General features: G+C 39.7%; 1 protein-coding gene across 2 annotated transcripts; it reads left to right on the forward strand.

The window, feature by feature from the left end:
• Nucleotides 1–1,016: 1,016 nt before the first annotated feature.
• Nucleotides 1,017–24,526, forward strand: LOC132196807 (dorsal-ventral patterning protein Sog). 2 transcript variants are annotated; one of them, XM_059619701.1, is made up of 11 exons: nucleotides 1,017–1,352; nucleotides 16,294–16,397; nucleotides 18,137–18,272; nucleotides 18,686–18,754; nucleotides 20,116–20,726; nucleotides 20,915–21,571; nucleotides 21,662–21,907; nucleotides 21,962–22,220; nucleotides 22,300–22,427; nucleotides 22,495–22,788; nucleotides 22,933–24,519. In XM_059619701.1, the coding sequence occupies exons 1-11, from the start codon at nucleotides 1,187–1,189 to the stop codon at nucleotides 23,065–23,067; spliced, it is 2,805 nt and encodes a 934-aa protein (XP_059475684.1). In that variant the 5' UTR covers nucleotides 1,017–1,186; the 3' UTR covers nucleotides 23,068–24,519. The 2 variants fall into 2 exon arrangements, with proteins under 2 accessions (XP_059475684.1, XP_059475685.1); XM_059619702.1 differs by lacking the exons at nucleotides 1,017–1,352; nucleotides 16,294–16,397; nucleotides 18,137–18,272; nucleotides 18,686–18,754 and adding an exon at nucleotides 18,775–19,230 and having other exon boundaries at nucleotides 22,933–24,526.
• The last annotated feature ends 181 nt before the right edge of the window (nucleotides 24,527–24,707 follow it).

Raw genomic sequence — 24,707 nt, forward strand, 5'->3', positions numbered from 1 at the left:
TTACAAATTTTATGAGTTTGTTGACTCTCATCTGTTGATCTGTACAAATATACATAAAAAAATAGAATAGTACATTTCTGTTTTGGTGTTTATATTATTTGAGAATCACCTTTTAAATTTTATTTATAACAAAAACATCACCTCCAAGATAATTTGTATAAATCACAAAAAAATTTATAAATCAAGTTCAAAATAATTATAAGTGTTAATTTTCAAAAAAAAGAAAAATGAACTCTCAAATTTATAAATTTTTGTGAGTATTATTTTTTGTAAAAGTTTTGTGAATTATGAATTTGTTAAAATGGCAATGTTCATTTAAAATAGCTCTACAAAAATAATCTCTAGATTATTTTTGTCAAAAAAGTTTACGGCTCAATAATTAATAATCAATTCAATACGCACAAAAAAATAATAATAAATAATAATTCAATATTTCGAATTTTTAAAAGTTTTGTCATTCACAAAATAATTTTTACATTATTTTTCGGGGGGTTTTAATATAAGAGAGGTAAAATTCGTATTTTTTTATTATTATTTAAATTGTGCAACAATAATTTGTTAGCGTGGAATTAAATCAAGAATAAAATGTTATAATTTTAATACATATATTCAAGAAAATGTATTGAATACTGGATTATAAAAAAGAAATAAAACTTGAAAACCTGATCAATGTAACAACCGCCGCTCTAATTGCAAGACGGTAATTGATTTACCTGTTGGTTCGTGGTCGTTCAGCGAACTGGCACCTAATAAAGTGCTGAAATTATAGTTAAACGTGCGGCTCTCGATTTTATCTCCCAATTTTTTTTTGTGGTTAAGTACCTTGACGGAATCTCGTGCGTATATTTATCTGATGTATTATTTTTCGGCAAAATCCAAAGTGTGGAAAAGAGAAAAAGAAATTTGGAAAAGTCACAAGAAGAGGGTTGCAGTGCCGAGCAAGCTTACAAGGCGGAGTCCCCTATAGGCCCGGCGGCCCCCACTCCGCTCCTCTCGCGACTCTCTCACTCGGAGAGCGTGTGAGTCAGTCGGAGTAGTCGCGGTGGACGGTGGGACTCCCACTTCTTCGTTCGTCTTCATCCGTTGCCGACCGAATCGTCCGTCCGTCCGTACGTCTCTCGAGAGCCCGTCTGCCCTCGGCCGAATGTGTGCATGAATTTGGATTGTGTTTCGAGCGAGTGCAGTGATGTGGCTCGTGAACACCATCCACCGGCTGCTGGTGCTCCTCTTCGTCAGCCCCATGGTGCACGACCTGGTCGGCGCTGGGGGCCTCGTTGGCGCCGCTCGCGGCACCAAAAACACGCCTCTCATTCAGGAGGAGCCCACCAGGAAGAGGACCCTCATCTCCACAGGTAGGAAAAAATCAAAATAGGAAAATTAATATTTTTGTTTTCCTTCAAATTGAATTAAATGATTGGGGGAAAAACAACTAATTAATATGCATTTGCGCAGCAGTTGGAAAATTAGCAGTTTTGTGTTGAGTGGTGTGCGGTGTTGTGCGGAATGCACGGCAATATTGGTTCAGCAGGTCGAAAATTGAGCGAGTACATAGCTGGTTTTTGGTGCCAAGGGTTGGGTTGCTTTTGTTGGCCGCGCGCGCGGAGAGAAAGCAGCGGCGAACGAGGCGCGCGCGATAGCACTGGCGCCAGCCAATTCGCAAGTCTGCACATTTTTCCGATTACATTTCCCTCACCTGACTAAACTCGTGAGACTCGTTTTTGAGCCGCACCGTGTGCTCTAATCTGGTAAATATGTGTTTAAACGATGACGCCGAAAGAGAGACACACTCGCATTGCCAGTACATTTTATTTTTTTTCTTGTTTTTTTGCATGTATGTCACATCTGCGCGCGTTGCAATATCTCTCCTTCGAACCAACTCGCCACTTGCAAAATATATATGTGTGTGTACTTATTATATACCAGCAGCAGCACATATATTCACTCGCAAGTTCAATTGAGAAAAAAGAAAACGGCAGAATTTATTCAAATTAATATGCACAGAGCGCAGTCTTGGCGTAAAATTTTAACCCGACACTTTCTCAAATCAATTTTAGCCGAAGTTAAGTATTTAAAGGTACGTTTAGGAAATTTCCCGCCAATTTTAAAGTGTTAACATTAAAACGAAACGTAATTAAATACTTAATCAAAAACTCTAAAGGAATTGTGTTATTAACTTTTGAATTCAAGCATTTCTATTGGAAAATTATATTGAGATAGATATTTAACATAAGACCAAAGCAAATTTTAATTCTTGAGCAAATCTCAATTAAGAAACGTTGAAATTTTTTTCTTGAAAATGTGATAATTATTATCAAGCTCAATTAAATGTATTCCTCATTATTCTAAAACGATTATTTAACCACCTATCCGAGACCTATCCCAATATAACAGAGTGAAAATTCAGCTAAAAAACCAGCCTTACAAAGTACTTAATTTTTTTTAAAGAATTATTTCAGTTCTGAGTTTTGTTGCATAAACACCAAATGATATTATTTGCACGCGATGCAAATTTTCAAATTTTTTCTTTTTCGAAAGTTCCTTGGCCCTTTTTTAGTTATAATGTGACCCCGAGTCTCCATTTGAAGTCTGGAAGGGCATTGAAAAATTTCGTCACATACACTGGTAGCGTCTTCACTGTGCTACTGGATTATATAGAGTTAGCCTGGAATTGATGGTATTTGTGTAAGTAGCGTTTCTAGAGCCAGTTCCTGTTTGGATGCGCTTGTGCAAGAATCGATTAAATGTACGAACGGCCGCGCAGAAACAAAGAATGCATTTATATTTGCACGCTAAAACGCCAGCAGATGGATATGGAGTGCGAGCCGCCGAGCCACGGGGAGCCACATATTTACAAGGTGACTCTTGCTCGGCTGCCTGCTTCGAACGAATGGAGAGAGAAAGACGCGGCGCGAGCGGCAAATTCACTGCTCGTGTACAACAAATTACAAGCAACAAACCGCTCGCCTAATCAAATTTACACAAAAAATATTCACGAGAGCCATAAAATTGGTGCTCTTGCTCGCGGCCGCCGCCACAGTTTGTCACCGGTTTAACAAACTGCCTCTCCTGACACACACCAAGTTTTATCTCTCGCGGCACAGCAGGCCAGGCGGTCCGAGCGCTTATTCATTTAGGCAATTTCATCCGCCGCTAAAATAAACGCCTTTATGTATAGACGAATCGATTACGGCAGACCGGCCGAGAGGAATCAGATAAATTGGTTCTCCACGCTTGAGGTAGCCAAAATTTAAAACGCGAAAATAAAATAGCGATGTTGACTTTATTGAAGTATTATTTTTATCTTGCTCGTTGTGGAATACATACGCGAACTGAATAAACAAGTCAATTTTTTCTAATGGAATCCTTTCAAGTTTAAATATTTTATTTATTCACTAATATAAGTAGGACCTTTTTATTCATATTACATTAAGTTTCAGTACAAAAAAAAGTGGTTAAAAAAGGGCGGCAAGATAAAAAAATCTAAAAATTATTTGAAATTTATAATTAATCTGAATTATTTGGAATTATTTAATTTTTAATTGTGTACTTTACCTTTGTTTTTTATTTTTCAAACGATTTTTTGAGCATCTATACAACTTTTGATCTTTGACAATTCCTCAAAATATTTGTGTCCTGATTATCCATCTTGCGAGAAAAAAGCAACTTTGATAAAGAAATGATTAAATATAAAAACAAACGTCAAAAAAGTATCCTCCTTTTGCCACTTATGCATTTTTCAAACAAATAGCAATTTTTAAACCACAATATCCTCGCGTACATGATTTTCATATTTAGAAAAATTACGCATATGTAAAGTCATCAGGCGGAGTGAAATAAGAATTAATAATAATAAAACGCAAACAGAATTAAAAAGCGGCAATAATAATGAGGGTAATTTTATGCAAACTGCTGGCCTTGGACAAAGTAAATACATTTTGCCAGAAGATTTTTTTCTTTAAATTATTCGAGATTTTTCTGCTGCCTGCCTTGGAGTTGAAATTTCACCTTTTGTTATTCTCACATCGGATGAATAGAAGAGAAACGCGGTTTGGCTCTTGAAAAATAAAATATCTTCACACTTGACTGACCGACTTGAAATTCTGCGCGCAGCCTCACAATCAATGTCAGCCAAGGGAATTTGCCGGACAAAGTTTCAGCGGGCGTCGTCGGACGAACTGAATCGAAATAGCCTCATTTTATAGTTATTTACCTTTTGTCATCATAAATAACAATCGATTTGGGCTTTTGCCACACAAATCCCCTCTCACATTGTTATCCTCACATGCGTTTGCGAAACGAACAATAAAAATGCAAATAATTTGAACAATTTTAAAATGCATGAGACGTGGCCGGAATTCTGAATCACGCGGGGACGATCAACATAATTAACTGTATATAAATTTACTTTGTATTTTAAAACGCAGTTTGTTGCGACCAAGGGGGAAAATATATAATATTTTTGAACGCGCGTGCCAAAGGGTTAAAATTTAAATGTAGGCCTCGGCTGATGAATTTTTACACTGGAAGAGCATTAATATTTTCGCCAAACCGAAACTGGCCTCGGCTGCCAAGTTTTGAGAGGGACAGAGGGTTGCCAGCCGTCTGTTTTTATTTGGGCGAAATCCGAGTGAGATTGAGAGAGCCAGAATTCGCCGCTTCGTTTTAGAGCGCACATCTCAATTTTTCTCACAAAAGTTAATTGGGTGGGTCTTTTGGAATTACTAATTGCTCTGCGATTGTCTAGACCGGACTTAGACTTTGGCCCTTGCGTTTTCCGAATTCCCTTTTCTGACGTCACGCAATCCATATCAGATTCGATTTGAGCAGTAAAATCAATCAGTCAGTCAGTCAGCGAGAGGTAAAAACGCATTTCCTCTCTCAATTTCTGCGCACATCGTAAAACGCGTATTAATAGCTTCCTTTGGCCCCAAGGCATCACAAATTGGAGAGTGCTGATGTTATTTTGGGCGTGAAGCAGCTGGCAAAGAATGCTGGTCTTTGGAGCTTCTTTTCTCATTACTGCCTGAAATCTGCTTTGCCTCCTCGCCAGGGTGGAAAAGGAAGGAGTGCCTCACGGCTCGCGCTGCATGTGGTTGCCAGACAATGGGATTTGGGGAATGTGTGCAATTCCAATAAGCTGCTTCTCAGAAGATTAGGAATTAACGTTCAGCTGCCGGACTTGCAGGCCTTGCACCCAAACACGCGAAACGCAAACACCACCTGAAGAGCGAAAGATCATTCAGTTTTCTGTGTAAAAAATATCCCTTCGCTGAGATTACAGGTGTTGTTTTTTTTCTTCCATTCATCACAACTCAACTGGTAATGACATAATTTTGCCAAATGCCACGATCCTTGTTGGGATGGACCTCGCACACCTGCGACGGCCGTCTGGAAAATAACACTTCTTATATAAGCCCGTGTGGGCCCCTCACTCCAAAGAGTTAATTCAATTCACGCAGCAACGCACAGGTGGACAACCCGGCATTTTATTTAGCTAACTTTTGTCATCCTAATATTTTTCACCTGCAGCGCGCGAGTTTGGTTTTGCCAACAATACATTGCTTGGAGCAGCTCATAAAACTATTAAAGAAAATTTCCTAATGGCTTTTAAATTTTTGCTGGAAGGAAAATATAAATTGGAATTTCTCTTTCAATTCAATGTGATGCGTTTTTGATGGGGCGAAAATCGAATGTCCTCTGAGCAAATTCAACATCGGTTGGAATTGAATCACAAAATAAGTGCTAATTGAGTTAGTTGCTGATAAGTGCCCTAAACGCTACTTGAAAATATCGCGTCAGCATTTCAAAGCTCAATTGCAAAATCATCAAAACACTCGTGTCCTTATAAAAAGTAGTGGATTCAAACCTGTTTAAAAAATATAAACATTAATTTGGTTTCGAGATTATAACTTGCCCTGATTCTTATTTTAAAATTAAATTGAACCCACTCGACGATTCTGTAAATTACGATTTTGGGCGCAATTAGCACGCAGGGTGGTAACCGACAAGTATTTTTTGCCAGTCGCCAAGGCTGGAGAGTTTCTTCTTTTTTCCATTCCAAAGCGCCCAATTATTGTTTTCGTGCTCTCTTCTGCATGCGGAGCGCGAGGATCAAGTACCTTTTGTTATATAAAGCGGCGGAGGCACTCAAGGAAAGCAACACAAGCTGCAAAGGGTTATAGTACTGTCCGCGGAGAACAATAAAAATGATAAAATTGTGTGTGCTTCTCCATGTAAGGTCACCGTCACATGGCTCTGCTGTGTTCAAGTGAAGGAGACGCGTGCTGTGGGAAAGAAATACTGCGGAGGGGCTCAGTCATGGGGCAGCTCCTTCGAATCGGAAAAAAAGCAAACAAGAGATACAAAATACACACTCACCTTTTGATTCAATGGCCCGGGGGCAAACCGATTGCCAGTAGATTCCTCACAAAAGACAGCCACTTGTGTCAACCGAGTACGGAAAACTTTTTTAATTAAAAATTGTTGAAAAAAACTAGGTACACTTTTTGAATTGGAATTTTTATTGATCATAAATTATAATTAATTTTAGTACAATTAAAAATCATTTAAATTTTTTAAGAGTTTCTTTTGAAATTTATAACAATAGATGTAGATTTTTTGATATTATCTTTAGTTTTTATTTGAAGCTGCCGAGCCCAGCGATGAAGACTATTATAAAAAAAACTATTATGCCCCAGGTTGAGGGTGGGATGAAGTGAATCGCAGGCCATGAATGTGGCATATCAGCCGATTTATCTTCATTGGTGGATTGTCTGCGCTCAGAAAAATTCATATCTCTGCTGACTGCGGATGGGATTGTCCATTTTAATATGGGGTAACTGAACTGCCCGGCCCTTGTGCGCGCGGTCTTCTCTCTTTCAAGTCGCCGTATATATCATTGTGAGACCGCGCATTGTGGAAGAAGGGACCATTTGACAGCTAATTTAATGTAACCAAAAGGGTTTATGAAAAAGATCAGGATGCGCAGCGGGAAACAGCTGATAATGACCAGCCTCCGACGCTGTCAATTAAACAGAGTATTATATTTGCTCACAGCGTCACATTGCTCTTCTTATCGCTTGCTCAAAGGAAACAACAAAGTGAAGCAAAAAAAGTGATATCAATATGTCATTCTTGGTAGCATGGAATTTGTTAAATTAAAATCAGGGCTATTCAAATAATATATCAGTCCAATTTTGCCTCCCGGATAAGATATGTCTCTATATATGCGCTCTAGATAAATTATATTTCTATTGTTCCAAAGAATTTGGTTGTTTTATCACCACGACCACACTGAAATCTTTGCAGTTATCTAGATTTTTCTGTCACGCCAAATGAAATTAGGCCATATTATGTTTGATTGCACTTTTTTTCAAATCGACTTTTTCAAATTGCACTCAATATCATATAGCCTTGGCTTGGAGTGAATTGAAAACAAACAATCTCTGAAAGCGAGGAAGTGCTCAAAGGGGACGGTTGCACTCAATGTTCTCCTCGGCTAACCGTATACAAGATATCATAAACTAACAAGTACAGTAAGGCGTAATCCTGGTGTAATCATCACCACTGCCTCTTCATGTAACATATAGACTCGTGATTGTAAACGTGACTTTTAAAATTTATAATATCTCGCTCGTTGCTGTTGTGAGAGTTTTGAGTTTTATACAATTCTTAAAAAAAAGGAATTCAGTATTCTATTTTATTTTTTTGTGATGTTCATATAATAAAAAACTGTGCGGCTTTTGAGTTTCTTATCACGCACCACATCAGAAGCTGACAGCTCATCTTATCGTGCTTTATTTACTCACAGACGAGAGGTATAATTAAAAAATTATACTGTTCTGATGGGAGATAATAATAAGGCGGGGAGGCGCTTGATTGGAGATCTCTTAGTTGCACGATATTTGATAGTGTTTTCAAACAACACTATAAACCAGTAAATATATACTCCTCAAAATTTTCGTCGTTCCATGATTGTTTTAAGTCCCTATTAAATTTATAAAAAGGACCCAAAATTGTATATAAATAAAATTGTATTTTATTCAAATTCATGATAAAATTACTTGTTACTCTCTAAATGTGTATATTTGCCGATATTTGCATAAATAACTATTTTCATTCTATACAAATAGGATTTGATAAAATTTTCAAGTATATTTTGAAAATTTACAAATCAAGATTAGTTATAAAATTATTATTTAAGATTGCGCAAAGTTTTAGGCACCTTTTATATTGATTGTACAACTATAAATATAATTAGATCTACACTTTATTCAGGTGCAATTTTTATTTCAATTTACATGTCTGACGAAAAGCTTGCACGATAAATGGCCATTCATTTGCTAAAGTAATTTTAGAAATGCTATACCAATTCGCCACTGCCACAGAGATAACCTGGCGCTTATTCTCAACATATAATCTCTTTCCTTCCACGCGTCTCATGCCGCTCCCCACTCACTAAAAAAAATTTACACGGCGACCTGTGCACGACTTTACAACTTTCGAGCAACTAACATGGAGAATACGCAGATACCACATTTACATTCGCTCTTGCTCCCAGACTCGGGTCACACTCTGTTACTGCAAAAAATTCATCAAATAAATTTTTCGATATTTGCGCTGAGTCGTCTTTCCCGTGCAAACACACGAGACATGTGAAAAATTCGCGCAATTTCTCATCGGCGGCAGACGTGCAAATCTCGAGATCGTCCACATTTTTTCGCCTTATATGCGTGGTGTTGAATTTGAGCGGCATGAAATCTGCGCGGCATTCCTGCAACTCACACCGCGCGCCTTGAAATCTATTCACGCTCAGCAGGGGCCTTTCGCTGCAGCACAAAGAAAGGAGGGTTTGGACTTTGCCCATCAATCTGCCGGGAATCCAGCACAATCTCTCCGCCCCTAAAATTATATCGCGTCGCATAATTACTCGGCGCGGTGCCGTGTCCTCCCATCCATAAATAATCGGCTCGCACAATATTCAAATTCAGCTCGCCGATTTCCATAAATACCTGCTCATCGCTGTCTTTCTTCTCTGTGTGTGCTTGGCGGCTGCGGCGCCCAGGCATATTAATTGTAATTTCAGTGCACCAGCCTCTCAATGCCAAGGTCTCTCTTCTCTCTTGAAAACATCCCACCTTTTGCAGAAGCGCGTCTGCATGGCGCCAATGCCGCACCGTCGCCGCGCGTCTCTCGCTGCTCTCCGCCAAGGGGCAGCCCGCCAGTCAAAGGCCGTAAATGCTATTCGCACACTTGCCCTCTGTATATATCATTTGATGAAAACGCCAGCCAGACTTGCAAATTGTCCACAATTGTGTTTGCAAAAAAAAAAAAAACATTCCTTTATTAGCACTTCCTCCAGCTAAACATCAGTACCAAAACTTCAAAATGATTTTTAAATAACCTTTGCTGAAACTGGTAATTTCCCCCCCCCCCCCCCAATTTCCTTAATTTAATAATAATGCTTGCAACGGGCATTTCCATTAGGGCTTTTGAAACTTCTTTGAGGTGAAGAACGGGATTTAAATACTATTTTGATAATTATTTAATGGGGCTTCCCAGGAAAAAATAATAAAATCAATATTTAATCTGCCATAAAATTTCATCTTTAAAATTTTTATCATCAAAATGTATTATGGTAGACAATATAAACAGACCTATAAATTACTTAAGTTTAAACTAATGAAAAAAATTTATAATGACTTGCCTCATGACGAGACTGCGTTGAAAACAAGACAATAAGATCTGATCAGAATATTTTTACTTAAAACAATAAATAATTTTGTTTTATTTGCAAAGCGAGAAAAACGGAAATAAATTTTCAAACCTTATACAGTATTTAATTTATATGAGCTAATATTTAATCGTATTACCGTTAATTACAGAGAAATAGACACAACTTTCACGGTTTTGCAAGCCTCAAAGCCAAGGAGGTCGCATTGATTGGTGCTTTATAAAAAAGAAAAATAAAATGCAAATTGATTGCGTCAACAAATGTCTGATGACACGCTGCGGCAATAAAACCGGAAGTTATGAACTACTCAATTAGGGTACCGCGTGTATAAATTGGCCCCCTACCAAATTGACGACAATGATCTTTCACTCTCGCGCTGCAATTGGCTGCCTTTGTTGGTCTTTCGAGATGAATGGATATATTTATAACCTTTCACAAGAACTGTAGCATAAAGTTTTGTTAAAAAAGTCAAAAATAGTTTTGTTATCAAATTTTCTTGTTTGTTTTTGAATTAACGCAACTTTAATTTTACTACGCAATAATATTCAGATTCAATTGAATTTGATGGTAAAAAAGTCGCGAGTTTTGAGGGCTTAATAAATCATACTCATAGTTATATACTGGAAACTTTTGAATTATATCTTACAATTTTTTTCGCGAATTTTCCTTGCTGTTCTCGGAAACCCCCAAAGAAGCGAGTCTCCTCGTTAAAATTTTATTGAGTGGCCCCTGATTAATTTATTCATGATCCAATCGACCTTAGCGTGCGTGCGTTTGCAAACACGCACACGCAGGGACACGCACTCACGCACGCGCACAGACCTTTCATCCGTCCGACCGCATCTCTCATAAGAGGTCATTTACCTGCACAGCTAAATTTAAACTTTGAAAAAAGCCGCGGCGATCGTTTCTCGATTTTTACATAAAAGCGGCGGCGGCGGCGGTCGACCGACAAACGCGAACAGATTAAAGAAAAAAGTAACGCCGGCGACTGACCCGCGAGAGCGAGCGGCGCACGACAATTATATACGTGCCACCAGCGCTGCTCGGTCGGTCCATGGGCTTGTGAAGTAATTTTTGCCAAGCTACGCAATAGCGGCGGGTAGGCGCGACCGCGAGAGAGCCGCTCTCTCGCTTGCTCGCGCGCACCACTACTTGTACATACGTGTGTATGCGCGGTGGTGTTTACTTAAAGTATAATTAGTCGTCAACTAAAAATACCACCGCGGCGTTGGCAGACGGAGGAAGAGCGCGCGCGAGAGCTTATTACAGCGAGAGAGACGACGGTGGTCGCGGCGCTTCGCTGCAGACCCGCGGCGCGCCGACAGTTAATGAGGAAATTGAGTTAAATTATTATTATTCGAGAGCAAGTGTTTTTTGTCCGCCGCCGCCGCCGCGCTTCGAATCGCACACTGCACGTTTGTCACTTGTAAACACCTCGCAGAGAGATGACCGACGGGTTGCCTACCCCCTAAAACTATTTCAGTCTCGCCGCTCAAAATTAATTGGTTTGAAGTTTAAAAAGCAATCAAAGGAGCATTTCTAAACCGTAAAACAGATTAAATGTTTCGAACACCAATGGAAAGTTCTCGCAAAACCTGCAAAGGCCCCGACGCCACGCACCACATAATTTGTTGGCGAAAAGTGCTATGGAATAAATACAGAAACTTCTCGAGGAGTGACAATTTAACCCACCCCATCCGTCATTGGCCAAAGAGACCTTGATTTTGACAAGTTTTAATTTTGGCCACCTGCCAGTCCGTTAAAAGTTCGCTGTTCAACGTATTTGAAAAACAAGATAATCTCCAGCGCAGCCACCAAAGACCGTGGTGGAAGTATTTCTTTTGCCAACGAATTTTTGAAACTACAAATTTGAGATCAATATTGCTGGGTTTCGGATCGTTATGATTTCTTACTTCAATAAATCGTTCTCCATGATAGTGAATTTCCAAATTTTATAAAAAAAAAATATTAAATAATAATACAGTTGTTATTTGGAGCTTTTTCTTTAGATTTATGCTTTTTTAATTGAGATAATTTGCAACCTCTAATCTTCTAAAACCTGAAAATCTCACAAATCAAATTCTTCTTTTACGCCTGCGTGAGGCTTGGAGTCGCTTTGGTCTCCGGAAGTCTATTCAAGAGATCAAAGTATATCTAAACACAATCTTTCCAATTATATCAAGGAAATAATTTCTAATTTTTCATTCAAAAATGCTTGCTAAAATATATTGTACTCCATATTTCACTCACAGTGGCCCAAATTTGAAGTAAATAATTATGTCCTTTTAGTTTTACTATTGCATCCTTGTTATCAAAATTTGACTCTGAATCATTTTCAGGTTGTCATTTGAAAGTGCTCTTATACAATTAGCAATAGCATAGCTCCCATGAGAGATCTTTTGATATTCGCTCTTTAATCGGCCCATCAGACGCGCGTCAACAATTGATATTCTTCAAAGGGTTATATTTGTTTCGCGCTCTCTCGGCGGCGGCGCGCAGCCAGGCGGCCAGACAGTCCCATTGTGGTGCAGGCGCTGCTCATTTTGGAGAGTTGTCAGAGTGCAAAAAGGGTTAGCCGGCATCGCCATGTGACAGAACAAAGGCGTACTTTACCACGCCCAGGCAGGCAATGACGTCAGCCCTGCGAGAACATTATTCGCGCGGCGGACGCACCTCCTGCCCAGAGCAGAGCCCTTGAATGTGACGCAACAAAACATTAAAAGTTTTAAATGCGGCCGCCAATTGTCAGATAGCATCTTTGGCTGTGTGATTGTCTGTCTGCTGATGCACGACGTTTGTCCGACACCTAGAGCTAGACTTCAAACAAAAATATACCAATGCTGAGCGCGAGCTGATCTGCTGGCCTCTTTTGATGGCTTAGATCTTGCTCCAAGGGTAGCGCATTAAATTTGTCTCGCGCCAGTTGCGCAGTTTGTAAAGAGGACACTTCTTGCTGTCTCTCCAGCAGCGGGTACGCCAAGTTTATGTGCGATTTGAAATCCAACACTCTCAGCGTATTACGGCCCTGGAAAAGATCTAAGAAAATGGAACGACCTGAAAGTCTAATGATATTTATCGCCGTTAATAAATTTTCCTAACTTGGCTCCCACATTTTTTTGCAAAGCTTTTTGATAAATATACTCTAACATCAAAGAAAATTGAACAGAAATATAAAAATTCATTGCAAATATCTTTTCTGAAGTGAATTTTGTAGTCGTACCAATGAACCATTATATTATATTTATTTGTCGGTCAAAAGGCATTGATAAAAAAAATTGCCAAACATTATTGTTTATAATTTTATATTTTGCTCTTTATTATTTTCAATCAAAAATAAAAAGAAATCAGAGAAATTAATTTAATAAGTGTCGTTTCTTCGCGCTTTTAGGTCTGTTTCATTATTGAATTACGCACTTTTACAAAAAATCTGCATGCACTAAACCTCTTTTGCTGAATGAAATTTTTAAATATGAAATCTGTTAACATTGCCGACTCTGTGCGCAATGCTCGACAAATGGTGACAATTCACCTCCATTGTTGACCTTTGACCTTCAGGTGACCTCGAGTGATGGGTGGGAACGCAGTCCGCAATAAAACGTCGCGGTTGGGATTGTCGCGGTTGGAGTGTCTCTCTGTCTTTTCCATACACGTTTCATACACCATTATTTTATTTCATCTCAAAACTTGACGTGTCCTTCAGAAAATTTAAATAAGCCGAAAATAAATTTGAATAAAAGCTTGCTGCGCCTCTTTTTGCCACGACGATGCAATTTTTCAATTAAAAATTCACTTCCTTTTATAAAAATTTCGCAACTTGGTGTGCATCAAATATTTCCTGTTTTGATTGTTTTCTAAACGATTTTTCCTCCTCTTGCCTTCGATTATCAATTTCAAACACACTCATGTAGGTAAACATATACAAGAAAACGCCATAAACGCCGTCAGGACGTTCCAAACCTGAATGAGAGATAGAGGTTTTCCTTTCCCGATTCACACGGTCAGTTGAAGAAAACAGTTTGCACGCGGCGTGTAGCCTGAATATAAATATTTTACCTTCCATTATCAAAAAAAGAATGAAATTTAACGAGCCGCCGCCGGATTATACCTTGGCAGCCGATTGGCGGGCGTGCATGCAGCGGCGGTAAGTTAGTAGCGCTCGTGACTCAACGGCATTAACACCTTGACAAGGTCGAACCAAATTCAGTCCTTTCCCATATAGGGCTGTATCTTTCTCTCTCTCCACGATGCACGCGGTTGGCTCGGCTAATAATTGCACTAATCGCCCTTTTAATTTCAGAGAAAATCGCTTTCGGCCTCAAAAAACGACGCGAAAGATAAAATTCCCTCTCCGTCACACTTTTATTGTTTTTTATCGCGTTAAGACACACCGCGATGCAAACGCAGCAGTTTTCTGCTGCCAGACAGGAAAAACAAAGCTATCATCATAATTATTTTTTTATTAGTCCGACGCCGCCTCCCATTAGAACGTTTTCCTTGGCGTGCTCGCTTGCTCCTCTCGCTCCATATTTCGACTTATGCGCGCCACACTCGCCCATCCATAATATTTATTATCGAGGGCTATTCAATTCAGCGAGGTGCCCTTGTCGCACTGACAATGAGACACGTCTGCAAAATTCATCCTGCAAATTTGATTAAAAAAGTGCTATAATAACGGAAAACGAAAGGTGGGGAAAGATTAAGAAACATTTTGCTTTCGGAGAATTTTTTCCTATAAAATTTTTTCATCTTCAATCATTTTATAAATTTATAAATTACTAAAAAAATTTATTTATTTATTTCAATCATTTCAATGCATCTTTTGAGTTTTTGTGGGGTTTTTTTTCAGTTGAATTTGGTCTTTTTGAAAAAGAAATAATTTCAGTTATAAATGGTCTTGTAGAAGGTTTCTTACGGAAACAGGCACACTTGAGTTAATTATCCAACTTCTTCTGCAAATAAATCGATTTTCTAAATTTTAAGTAAACTTTTGGCAAGCTCTTGGATTTCAATTATGGAATTTAGTACTTAAATCCATAATTTCAAATAAATTTAATATTAAGGGTAATTTTTAGATTTCAAATTGACCAGATTTCCTCACATTTTAAAAAACACGCAAAAATTATTATTTTTCTGCATGAACTGTTTGAATATCTGCAATTTACGAGATTGACCTAAATTTGTTAGTGCCAAATTTGAGATGTGTTATGCTGTTTATTAAAGATCTTATTGGAGGTCACAAACCTCCAGAAAAGTTTTGTTATCTGTGAGAAAAAATGTGATAAATGATTATTCAGTCAATATCGCAAACTTCAAGGACGAGCAAGAAAGAATGACCTAAAATTGTTTATTGGTTCTTTGAATTTAATTAAAAACGGCTTTTCCTCGATGTGTTTTGCTAGTTGTTTTTGTTTAAGAGAAACAATATCCTGCTTTGCATGTTTCAACGGCGGGCTGCAGCCATGATTAATGAGCTGTGAAATCATTTTAACAAGAATTGCGGCTTTTTACATACCACTAAATCGATCCTTTTTTACCGACTTTATATTCAAAACACTATGAATCAACCCTCGATCTTGAAATTCTACTTACAAAAATAAAATTGTTCATTTGAGATCTATAACTCTATAATTATTCAGATTGTGATGTTTCTTTCATTCGCATCTGAAAATATATTTTAAGAGTGAGGGGTACAATTCAAAGCGCCCTTTTTGCATAAATCGGAAAAATTAACTAATTACAATAAAATATCGTGGAAAATTTAATTAAGTTTAAAATCATTTTAATGAAATTGCAATCAATGCATTTTTCAACTTTGTCTTGTTTATTTTCTCCATTGCCATTTGGGGAAACATGTATGCTACGAGGAAAAACCAAAAATAAATGCCGAGATTTTATGTCACCGCATCAGAATTTTAATCGTCATTATTATCTTAATCTCACACCAATTGAATTCTCCCCCACTTGAAGTCAATTTAAATGGTCCGTAACGCGCTCGAGGCGTCTGTCTGAGTGTCTGACTGCTGAGAAGCGGATCTGGCAGAAGTGCTGCGAGTTGGCCAAAAGTCAAATCTGCGTTCGTTCAACGCGCGCCTCTCCTCGCACAAACCCTGACCGCCGCAGACACTCTTCTGCTGCCAACGTGTATCGTGGGCGGTTTTCGATTATAACCTGCACTTCTTCCCTTTGCCGCTGGAAATGAATAAAATGCATTTCGAAAATCACGACTGCTAAATTAAAAGACGGTCGGTTCTTTCATCTGTTAATTTTATAAGCTGCTGATGATGCAGCCATAAATTTTATGGCCTTCGTGATTTTTGCGTACCGAATTTTGCACATCGTTAACAATTTTGCAAGACACGATTTATTTTCAAGCACTCCGCCAGAAGAACTTTTTCCTTTTTACAATCGACCATTTTTTTAATGGCATGTGTATATACCTTTTTTGCCGGATAAACTTTCAACTTTTTAAATTAAATGGACACAGAAATACATGTCCCGCCGCTGCACAATTACTCTCTCAGCTTGATGTCTTATTTCTTATTCTCTCATTGTTTCAGAATGCCAGTTCGGCAAGCAGCTTTATGAACTGGGACAACAGTGGAATGCAGATCTGGGCCCGCCGTTTGGAGTGATGTACTGCATTCGCTGTACCTGCGTTCCTGTGAGTATAACCCTCCATGCATGAATGAAAATCGCCGCTTGGGGCGTTCTCTTGGCAGACTTAATGCCTTTTTCGTAAATTTATAATCCAATTTAGCAACACGGCCGCATTAAAAATTATATACATACTACAAAAAATAAATAAACACGCAAGTAAAAAATATATATATGATTTTTAGCCAAACCTAAATATTGCATGCAAATTTAAAAAAAAAAAAAACACTTGGAATATTTGGTCAAAATCCATACAGGCTTTATTTGAAGAAATAATGTTTAAGAGAGCATCATAGTTTGTTATCTTATGAGGAAAAAAAATTTCGCTTCACCCCCTCCTTGTGCTCTTCAAACTACTTAACAAAAGTGACGTCCAGCAGCTGTCACGGCTTTTGACTCTTTCAAATCTTCGCTGAAAGAATCAAAGCGATTACTGAATTATCTGTTCCAGCAAAATTCTCCCCTGTCAAAATTCTTTCAAATATTGGCTTTGCAATCAATGAAATCATGTGTGGTCCTTAATACTTTGAAAAAAAAAATCCATCCTGCCTGTCTCTGACAAGAACTCTATTCAAGTCTCAATGGCTATTCATTGGTAGTGAGCACCCCTGTCAAGACATGCCACCCGCACGACACGTCTGTCCAACGGCACAGTTTCTCCACTTGTCTTTTTTTTCTAATAATAAAACGGCAATTTTCTATTACGGTTGATATGTGTTATTTTTACGCGGCCTTAATGCTCAATGGAAGTGAATAGCGAAGATTTTTGCGCAATTGGTGGTGAATGAACTGGAGCTCCCACTCGCGATACATCAATCGGGAAGTGAATAGCGAAGATTTTTGCGCAATTGGTGGTGAATGAACTGGAGCTCCCACTCGCGATACATCAATCGTCGGCCGAATGAATTGAATAGCCCCCCATTGCGTGGCGTTGGGCCACACCGCTGCTGCCTGGTGCTGCTGCTGGTGAAAGAGAGACCTCCACGACTGCGAAACCGCACGCATTCACATGATATTTATTTTTACTACTCCACAATCCACTTATAACGTAAAAACACATCACGCCGTCTTTGCTTATTTGCCCACTTTTTCAACATTTGTTGCTCGTCGCTGGCGGAACTGATTTCGCCAAAAGCGAAACCAGGTGATATAAAGCGGCGCCAATAGCGATGCTTTAAACTGCTGCCCACTTATATATGTACACGCCTTAATCTAGTCGATTGTTGATTTCTTTTTCTATGGCCACGATTTTATTTTCCTTCGGCCAGATATAAAAGATAGAAATACACTATTTTATTGGCGTAGACACGACCAAATAGATCAAAGACGAGAACGCTCACGTGTGATTAATTTTTTTTTCCAACATGCTTGTTATACATATTATCGCAGGACCGTTGTAAAAATGAAATTGGCGGCGCGCTGTTTCAAGGTGATCTGTTAAACTGTCAAATATCCTGATACGTTGCCTGCGAATATATACTCTTGCACGAAAAGATAATTTGAGGAGGTCTGCAAGTCAAGAAACTTACATTTGAAAAGAGACCGCTCCACGTGTGCCAAATCAGCATAAAACAATATAATAGCACAATACACATGTATGCAACATTGCAAATAACAATTTCCCCAATTCTAATGTTGCTAAAAAATTTCACTCGCAAATTTTGAGGATAATTTTTCACTTTTATTGTAGGCCCCAAAGTAAATGAAGTTAATTTTAATATTTATTTTGTTGGTTTTTGGTTATAGGTTCACAAGAAGAGACGAATTGTGGCCCGCAGTCAATGCAGGAACATCAAAAACGAGTGTCCCGTGCCCAGTTGCGACGAGCCGGTCCTACTTCCCGGTCGGTGTTGCAAAGTTTGCGAAGCTGACCTTATTCATAGTAAGTTCATTAGTATGGATTATCCAAGAAATCAAAATTTTAAAGCCAAATTTGTCATCAGATATTCAAAGCACTTGGATGAATTGAAAAAAATGTTTTAATTGCTAGATATTCTATCTAGGTTTTATAATTATTATCCAATCAAGAATTATCCCATATTTCTTAATTAATCATTTTGCGTGTGCCATTTTCCCAATAAAATATATGTGATTATCTTTCCCCTTAACTCTTTCATGATTCATTCTGAATGAATCATTCAGTGGAGAAATAACATTCACGGCTTAAAATATAAATATTTATGATATACTTGGCGAAATTTCTCCTCGCACTTGGCGGCACAACAAAAGAATTAACGGGTCCATAATATTAAGAAACAGCTAACAAACTTGTTATTCACCAAGCACGTTTTGCAGGTCCCGACACAGCACAGGACATCCAGCACCCCAGCGAGATGGCCGAGGAGAGTGAGAAGAACCTCAAAGGCATGACTATGTGTGCAATAAACTTGGGCGCTACCTTTTAATGTACAATAGCAAATATCAGTTCCAATCAATGGGTAGAGCGCGCTCATTACTTGTTCGCACGCCTGCCGCTCGGTCTCGTTGCCAAGGTCACCAGGGTCACTCACTCACTCCTCCACCTACGCTTCGCAGCTGACTCGTTTACTTTTTCGGCCCCCTCTCCCCCTGAGAGGCCTCTCCGCAGAAATCCGACTCCGAAAGGGCGCGCGGGCGGTGCTGGAGGGGCCGCCGCCGATTTCACCGAGGCGGGGCGATAACGCGAAAAGCGCACACGGGATGACATCAGCCGACCGGCGACTGCATGGAGCCGGCAGGGCTCGTTTGTTTTCTGTCAGGAGAGCGAACTTTGATCTCGCATTGCGACAAATTATTCCCTCCGCCGCCTCTGCGTACACTTTGTCGCATTTCGGCACCGAGACGAGAGAGAAAGAAAATCCGTACGTCCTTGTTTCGAAATATCATTTTCCGCCATATCCCCGCGCGCGGATCAAAATAGACTCGATCGATGTGCCCTAGTTATTTTCTAAAATTTGCCCCTCAGATGGACCTCTTGAGAAAGAGAGAGATGGCAAAATTTATATGAAGAAAAAAAAAATAATAACGCGCAACAGAGATTATGGTGAGAGATTACCGAGGCGCCGCGCTGGTGAGAGAACCGGAGTTGAACCTGGCCCATAAAGCTCACCCGCCGACGCGCATATTGAACGTCGCCGGTTGACTCTTAATGACTGCGAGATGCTGTGTCAACTATGCCTAATTAATAACGGCTGTTTTGCTGCGCGGCGCCATTCATGCAATTTTTCAGTGACAACGTCGCTTAGCTTAAGGAGTGGAACGCCTTCGCCGAGCATAAAATAATGACATTAAAACGTCTTGCTTTATTTTCGATTACTTTAGATGAAAATTATCTCTTTTTTTGTGCCGATTGCTCCACTAGTCGCTCGCTGCCATTGGACTGAGACGTTTTCGCCTTGAAAATGATGCGCAATAGCCGCTCTGTCCTTAAGTCGGTGTCCTTATATGGAATTTTAGCGCCTTTCTAAAAGAGCTTATACAATGAGGAGGAAATATTTTATTTTTCCTTCCAAGCATAAGTTTTTCTAATATAAGAATTCATTTCATTTTTTTCTTTTATAAACGATTTTATTTGAAAACAAGCAATCAAATTTAAAAATGTATTTGAATAAGAAATTAACAATAAAGGATTTAATATGTAGGAGTTCAGAATTAAAATAAAAATTGAACTTGAACTTGCTTATAAATTTAAAATTTCAACCTAAAAGTTTCAAAATTTTCAAATTTTATTCTTCTGTTATGTGTAGGTTTTGCAGCAATTCTAACAGGACGCACGTCCCAGCGTGAACTGGACACGCGCGCCGTGGCGACAGCGCGATTCAACTTCCACAAGAAGAACCTGTACTACTCTGTGGTGCACTCGCCGGACATGCCTCGGCCTAAGGCCATCCGCTTCCTTGGCGCCGAGGGGGCCATCCTCGAAGAGCAGTTGCTGACCGAGAACACTTACCAAAACGTGACCGGCAAGTTGTGCGGCGTGTGGTGGCGCGTTCCCCGTTCTTACCGCCAAATGCTGCGCGAAGAGAAAGTGCACATCGCCCTGCTGACGGTGGCACCCCCGGCGCCAGGCATCGTTGACGAGCCGCGGCACCTCGGCGGCCAGATCGCCCGCTACAAGGGCCTCAACACGGAGCTCTTTTCGTCCTTGTTGGAGGCGGCCCCTGAGAACCCGGCGAGGGGCGTCGGTGGCACCGCCATCATCACAGCCTCCTCCAGTGCACCCAGCATCCACCTCAGCGTTGTCTTTAACGGCGCCTTCTCTCCCGACGACGTCGCCGACGTTCCTCTCATCGTCCGTCTTGCCTCCGACAAACACATTGTCTTGGACGAGGTTGTCAGGATCCACAAACCCATCCACGTAAGTAAACTTTAAAATCTCATTTTCAGAACTAGATTGATTATTTCATTTAAGTTAGCTTTTTCGAGTTGTTTAATGTTTCAAAAAAAAAGACATTTTATCCTCAATTTAAATGCTTATAATATAATTAATTATTTAAAAATTTTAAATATCCAATTTTTCATATGTTCTTTTATTTTTATTTTTAGGAATTGAACACGTTGGAAGTGCGCTCGGCAGTCAAGAATGCAGATTTGAAACTGCTGGCGCGCAGCAAATTGCACCTGAGTGTCCAGTCGAAGCACCACCCCGAGTATCGCCTTCATGGTGACATCTCCGTCCGCGTGAGCTGCGACATTTTCCAGGCAACCCTGTCCTCGGTGGAGGCCGATGACAGCTTTGGCATGGACCTAGCCGATTTGTCCTCCCCACACCCTGCGACGACGTCCGCAGCAGGTATGTCCTGGATGTACTTGGCGCGGGACGGCTCTCTCTTGTACAACGTGCGTCTCGACGATCTCGACTCGCCTCTCACCGGTTTGCACCTGATTGCTGGCAAGGGCCGCGGCCGTCGCCAGGACATTGAGAATCTGACGGACAGTTTCAGAAACGGCTGGGCCAATGGCTCCGTCGACAGGTTGACGCCCAGAGAACTGGAGCAGTTGTACGGCGGCGAGCTGAGCGTCAGTGTCACCCTGGGTGACAAGGAGAACGTGGTCAAAGGGCGGCTCTCCATGCACCCTGCCGCAGACCCTCGCCTGGTCGACGCGCCCCTGCTGCTGAAGAGACCGAATCAGAAGACGCCTGCTGGCACCGTTGGAATGGCCTGGGTGTCTGTTGACAAGGACTGCAGCTTACTATACGAGGTAAAATTTTTTTCTAAAAAAAAAAAAGAAAAATATTCTAGTTCTTTACTCCCCTGAATATTTATTGATTAAAAAAATGTTCTGTTGCAGATTTCTCTCACTGGCTACGGCCTCGAACAACGATTGTTAGAGCTTTACTTGGAGGACATCCCAGTAATGGCTTCGAACGCCCCAATTTCCCGAAAGAAAATCGTAGAATTCTACGGTCCTCTTGTGGAAGGTTTTACGATTGGTCTGAAAGACATTGACTTGGCGCGACTCCACTCTGGAATGTCTTTCTTGAATGTGGTCGATCAGAAGAGCAACACCTCCATACTGCAGACGCATATAGAATCGGTAAAATTAGCGATATCTTTTTAGAGACCACCGAAGTTGATTTTAATTTTTTAGCTTCGCTTACCGCCTTCGTGCCTGCCACGCATTTCAGACAATGATCTGCCACAAGACGAGGATTCACCAATGCAAGAACGCTCCTGCTTGTACGACGGCCGCTTCTACAAGGAGGGAGACCTCTGGAGGGCCAGCAGTGACATGTGCTCTATGTGCAACTGCAAAAATGGGCGACCCTCGTGTGAGCCAATTCCTTGTCCCGCCACCAACTGCCCAAATCCAACCAAGAAAAAGGGCGACTGTTGTCCATCGTGCTACAGTAAGTATGCAACCCGCTCATCCGGAGAGTCGTGCCAGTTGCATAACTTGATTGTTAAATTTGTTTCTATTTTTTTAAGACATGTCTATTGCATCTGACGAATCCAAAGGATGTCAGTTGGGTGGCTTATTCCATCACGCCGGGAGCACTTGGTACCCCTTTTTGCACCCCAATGGATTTGACAAGTGCACCTTATGCACATGTGATGTAAGTTATTTTTTTTTCTTTCAATCAGTTTGATTTTTTTTATCTTCAATAATTTTTTCTTCCACAGGCAAACTCACTTCAGATACGGTTTGACCGGCAGAGATGTCCACCTTTGAACTGTCCCTTGAGTGAAGCGTACAAGCCAGCCAACTCTTGCTGTAAAGTGTGTCCACCAACAACATCCCATCCCTTGATTCCTGCGACGGTCCAAGGGGACTACAGCCAGCCAAAGACGACGCAAGATATTCTCAACGAGGGTGGATGCATTTACATCACAAAGATCCCCTACATGAATGGCGAGGAGTGGCATCCGAGGATTGCATCACACGGTGTAGAAAAGTGCATCACGTGCCGCTGCAAGGTTTGATTTATTATTTTCTAGATTTTTTTAATGAAAACGAAATTTTTTTAAATATTCAAGACATTCAAGTACATTCCCTTTTAATTTACATCATTATTTTTTTCAATTTAACTAAAAATTAATTGAGTTTTGTGTATTTTGTAGAATGGGCAAGTGAATTGCACTCGCAAGGACTGCTCGGCCTGTAGGCGAAAAAACTCTAAGGAGGACGAGTGCTGCAGGCAGTGTTTCCACCACCGCAAGCGAATGTCTGGTGTCAACACGCGGAAGCATAGGTAAAAAGCAGAAGAGAGTGCTCGCACCCACTCAAGACTGATGGACTTAACAAGGAGGCTATTTATTGATTAGAGACGCAGCAAATACACTGTGAGCGAGAGAAACGCGTATCAAAAGAAAATTAATTTTACGATATATAACAAGTGCAGATGACGATAGTTGAGAATCTTCAGTTACGCTTATTATTATCCACCTCTATTGTTTTCATTTTACGAATCTCACAAACACACATACACACACCGCACCCAACCAGAGAATTGACTATAACTTATTTTTATACGTATTGATGAGATGCTATTACACACACTCGATTGATAGAAATTTTGTGTTAGTTATAATAATACTGTCTGCGCTATGGCTGAGGTTGTGCCATTTTCTTATTTAAGTATGTTTTAATTGTTGATATAAATTAATGCATTGAGTTGCAATTTATTAATTTGTGCTAATTAATCTCCGCTTGACACGCGCAAGTGATTTTCTCTGGAGAAGAAGCTACTTGCCATAAATCTTTGAAAAAGCAGGGAGAAGGAGCACATTTTTTCAACGTTTTTCAAAATTAGTTTCCAGTTTATTGGGAATTTTGTATTAATTTGCCCCAAAACTCCTGCAATCCAATTGGTGCTCAAGTATTAACTTAAAATTTTAGAGGGTTGCCAAGCTCTCTGCGTTGACTTTGATCATGTTAACTTATTGATTAATAATTGTACGATGTGGCTGATTTTGAACGTTTTTTTTATATCAAGAATGAGAAAACCTGTACATTTTGTCGCCCTTCTGCAGTTCTTGCTACTATGAACGAGTCCTCAATTGATTTGTGTCGATTTGTCTATAATTATTTGTGTATATTTGTACCTGCTAATCATTTTACCAGGAAGAAAATACCTGTGTGTCGTTGAAGGCCAATCACGTTGTGCTAGTCAAGCCTTATTATCCAATATCTGGTGTTTTCTTTCGTGGCGACAGAGACGGCTCGATTTGTATTAATTTAGAAGGTATTATTTTTTATTCTCCCCAATAATTAGTCAGTTCACAAAACATAAAACATATACCGCCGAAGAAAAAAAAATGACAAAGAATTAAAAGGCATCTCAGCAATCAGACAGCTGCAAATAAATGTAGATCATGACATGAATTGAAGTAGATCACTGCTTGCGTGCAGCGCAATTGCACATAATATACCAACACACATGCGTCGGAAGAACAGAATACGACAAAATGGTACACGCGAGTGAATTACATGATGTGCAACATATTTTGCTGGATGTTAATATTATTAATAAAGATGTGTATTAATCAAGTTCTAGCACAAAGAGGGAATTATATGATAATAATATTATACTATAATGTAATCCGATGTAATCTATACAATGTATCCATAATATGCTTGTAAGCAGAGATAAAAATGATGAAAAACATGGATAGTCAACAAAAAAAATCCATCGTGTTTTTACTCCATTGATATCCTTTAAAAAATTACCAGTATATGACGAATCCAAAATAAAATGTTAATATATTATACTGACATTTTATTTTGGAAATTAAAAAATCAAAATTTAATAAAATGGTAATTATATTTCAGCCAATCATTGAATATTTTCTTCAACATGCTACACAGCTATTGCGGGAATTTAACATAAATATCA

Source organism: Neocloeon triangulifer, unplaced genomic scaffold (assembly GCF_031216515.1).
Source record: "Neocloeon triangulifer isolate White Clay Creek 2 clone unplaced genomic scaffold, ASM3121651v1 ptg000012l, whole genome shotgun sequence".
Lineage (NCBI taxonomy): Eukaryota > Metazoa > Arthropoda > Insecta > Ephemeroptera > Baetidae > Neocloeon > Neocloeon triangulifer.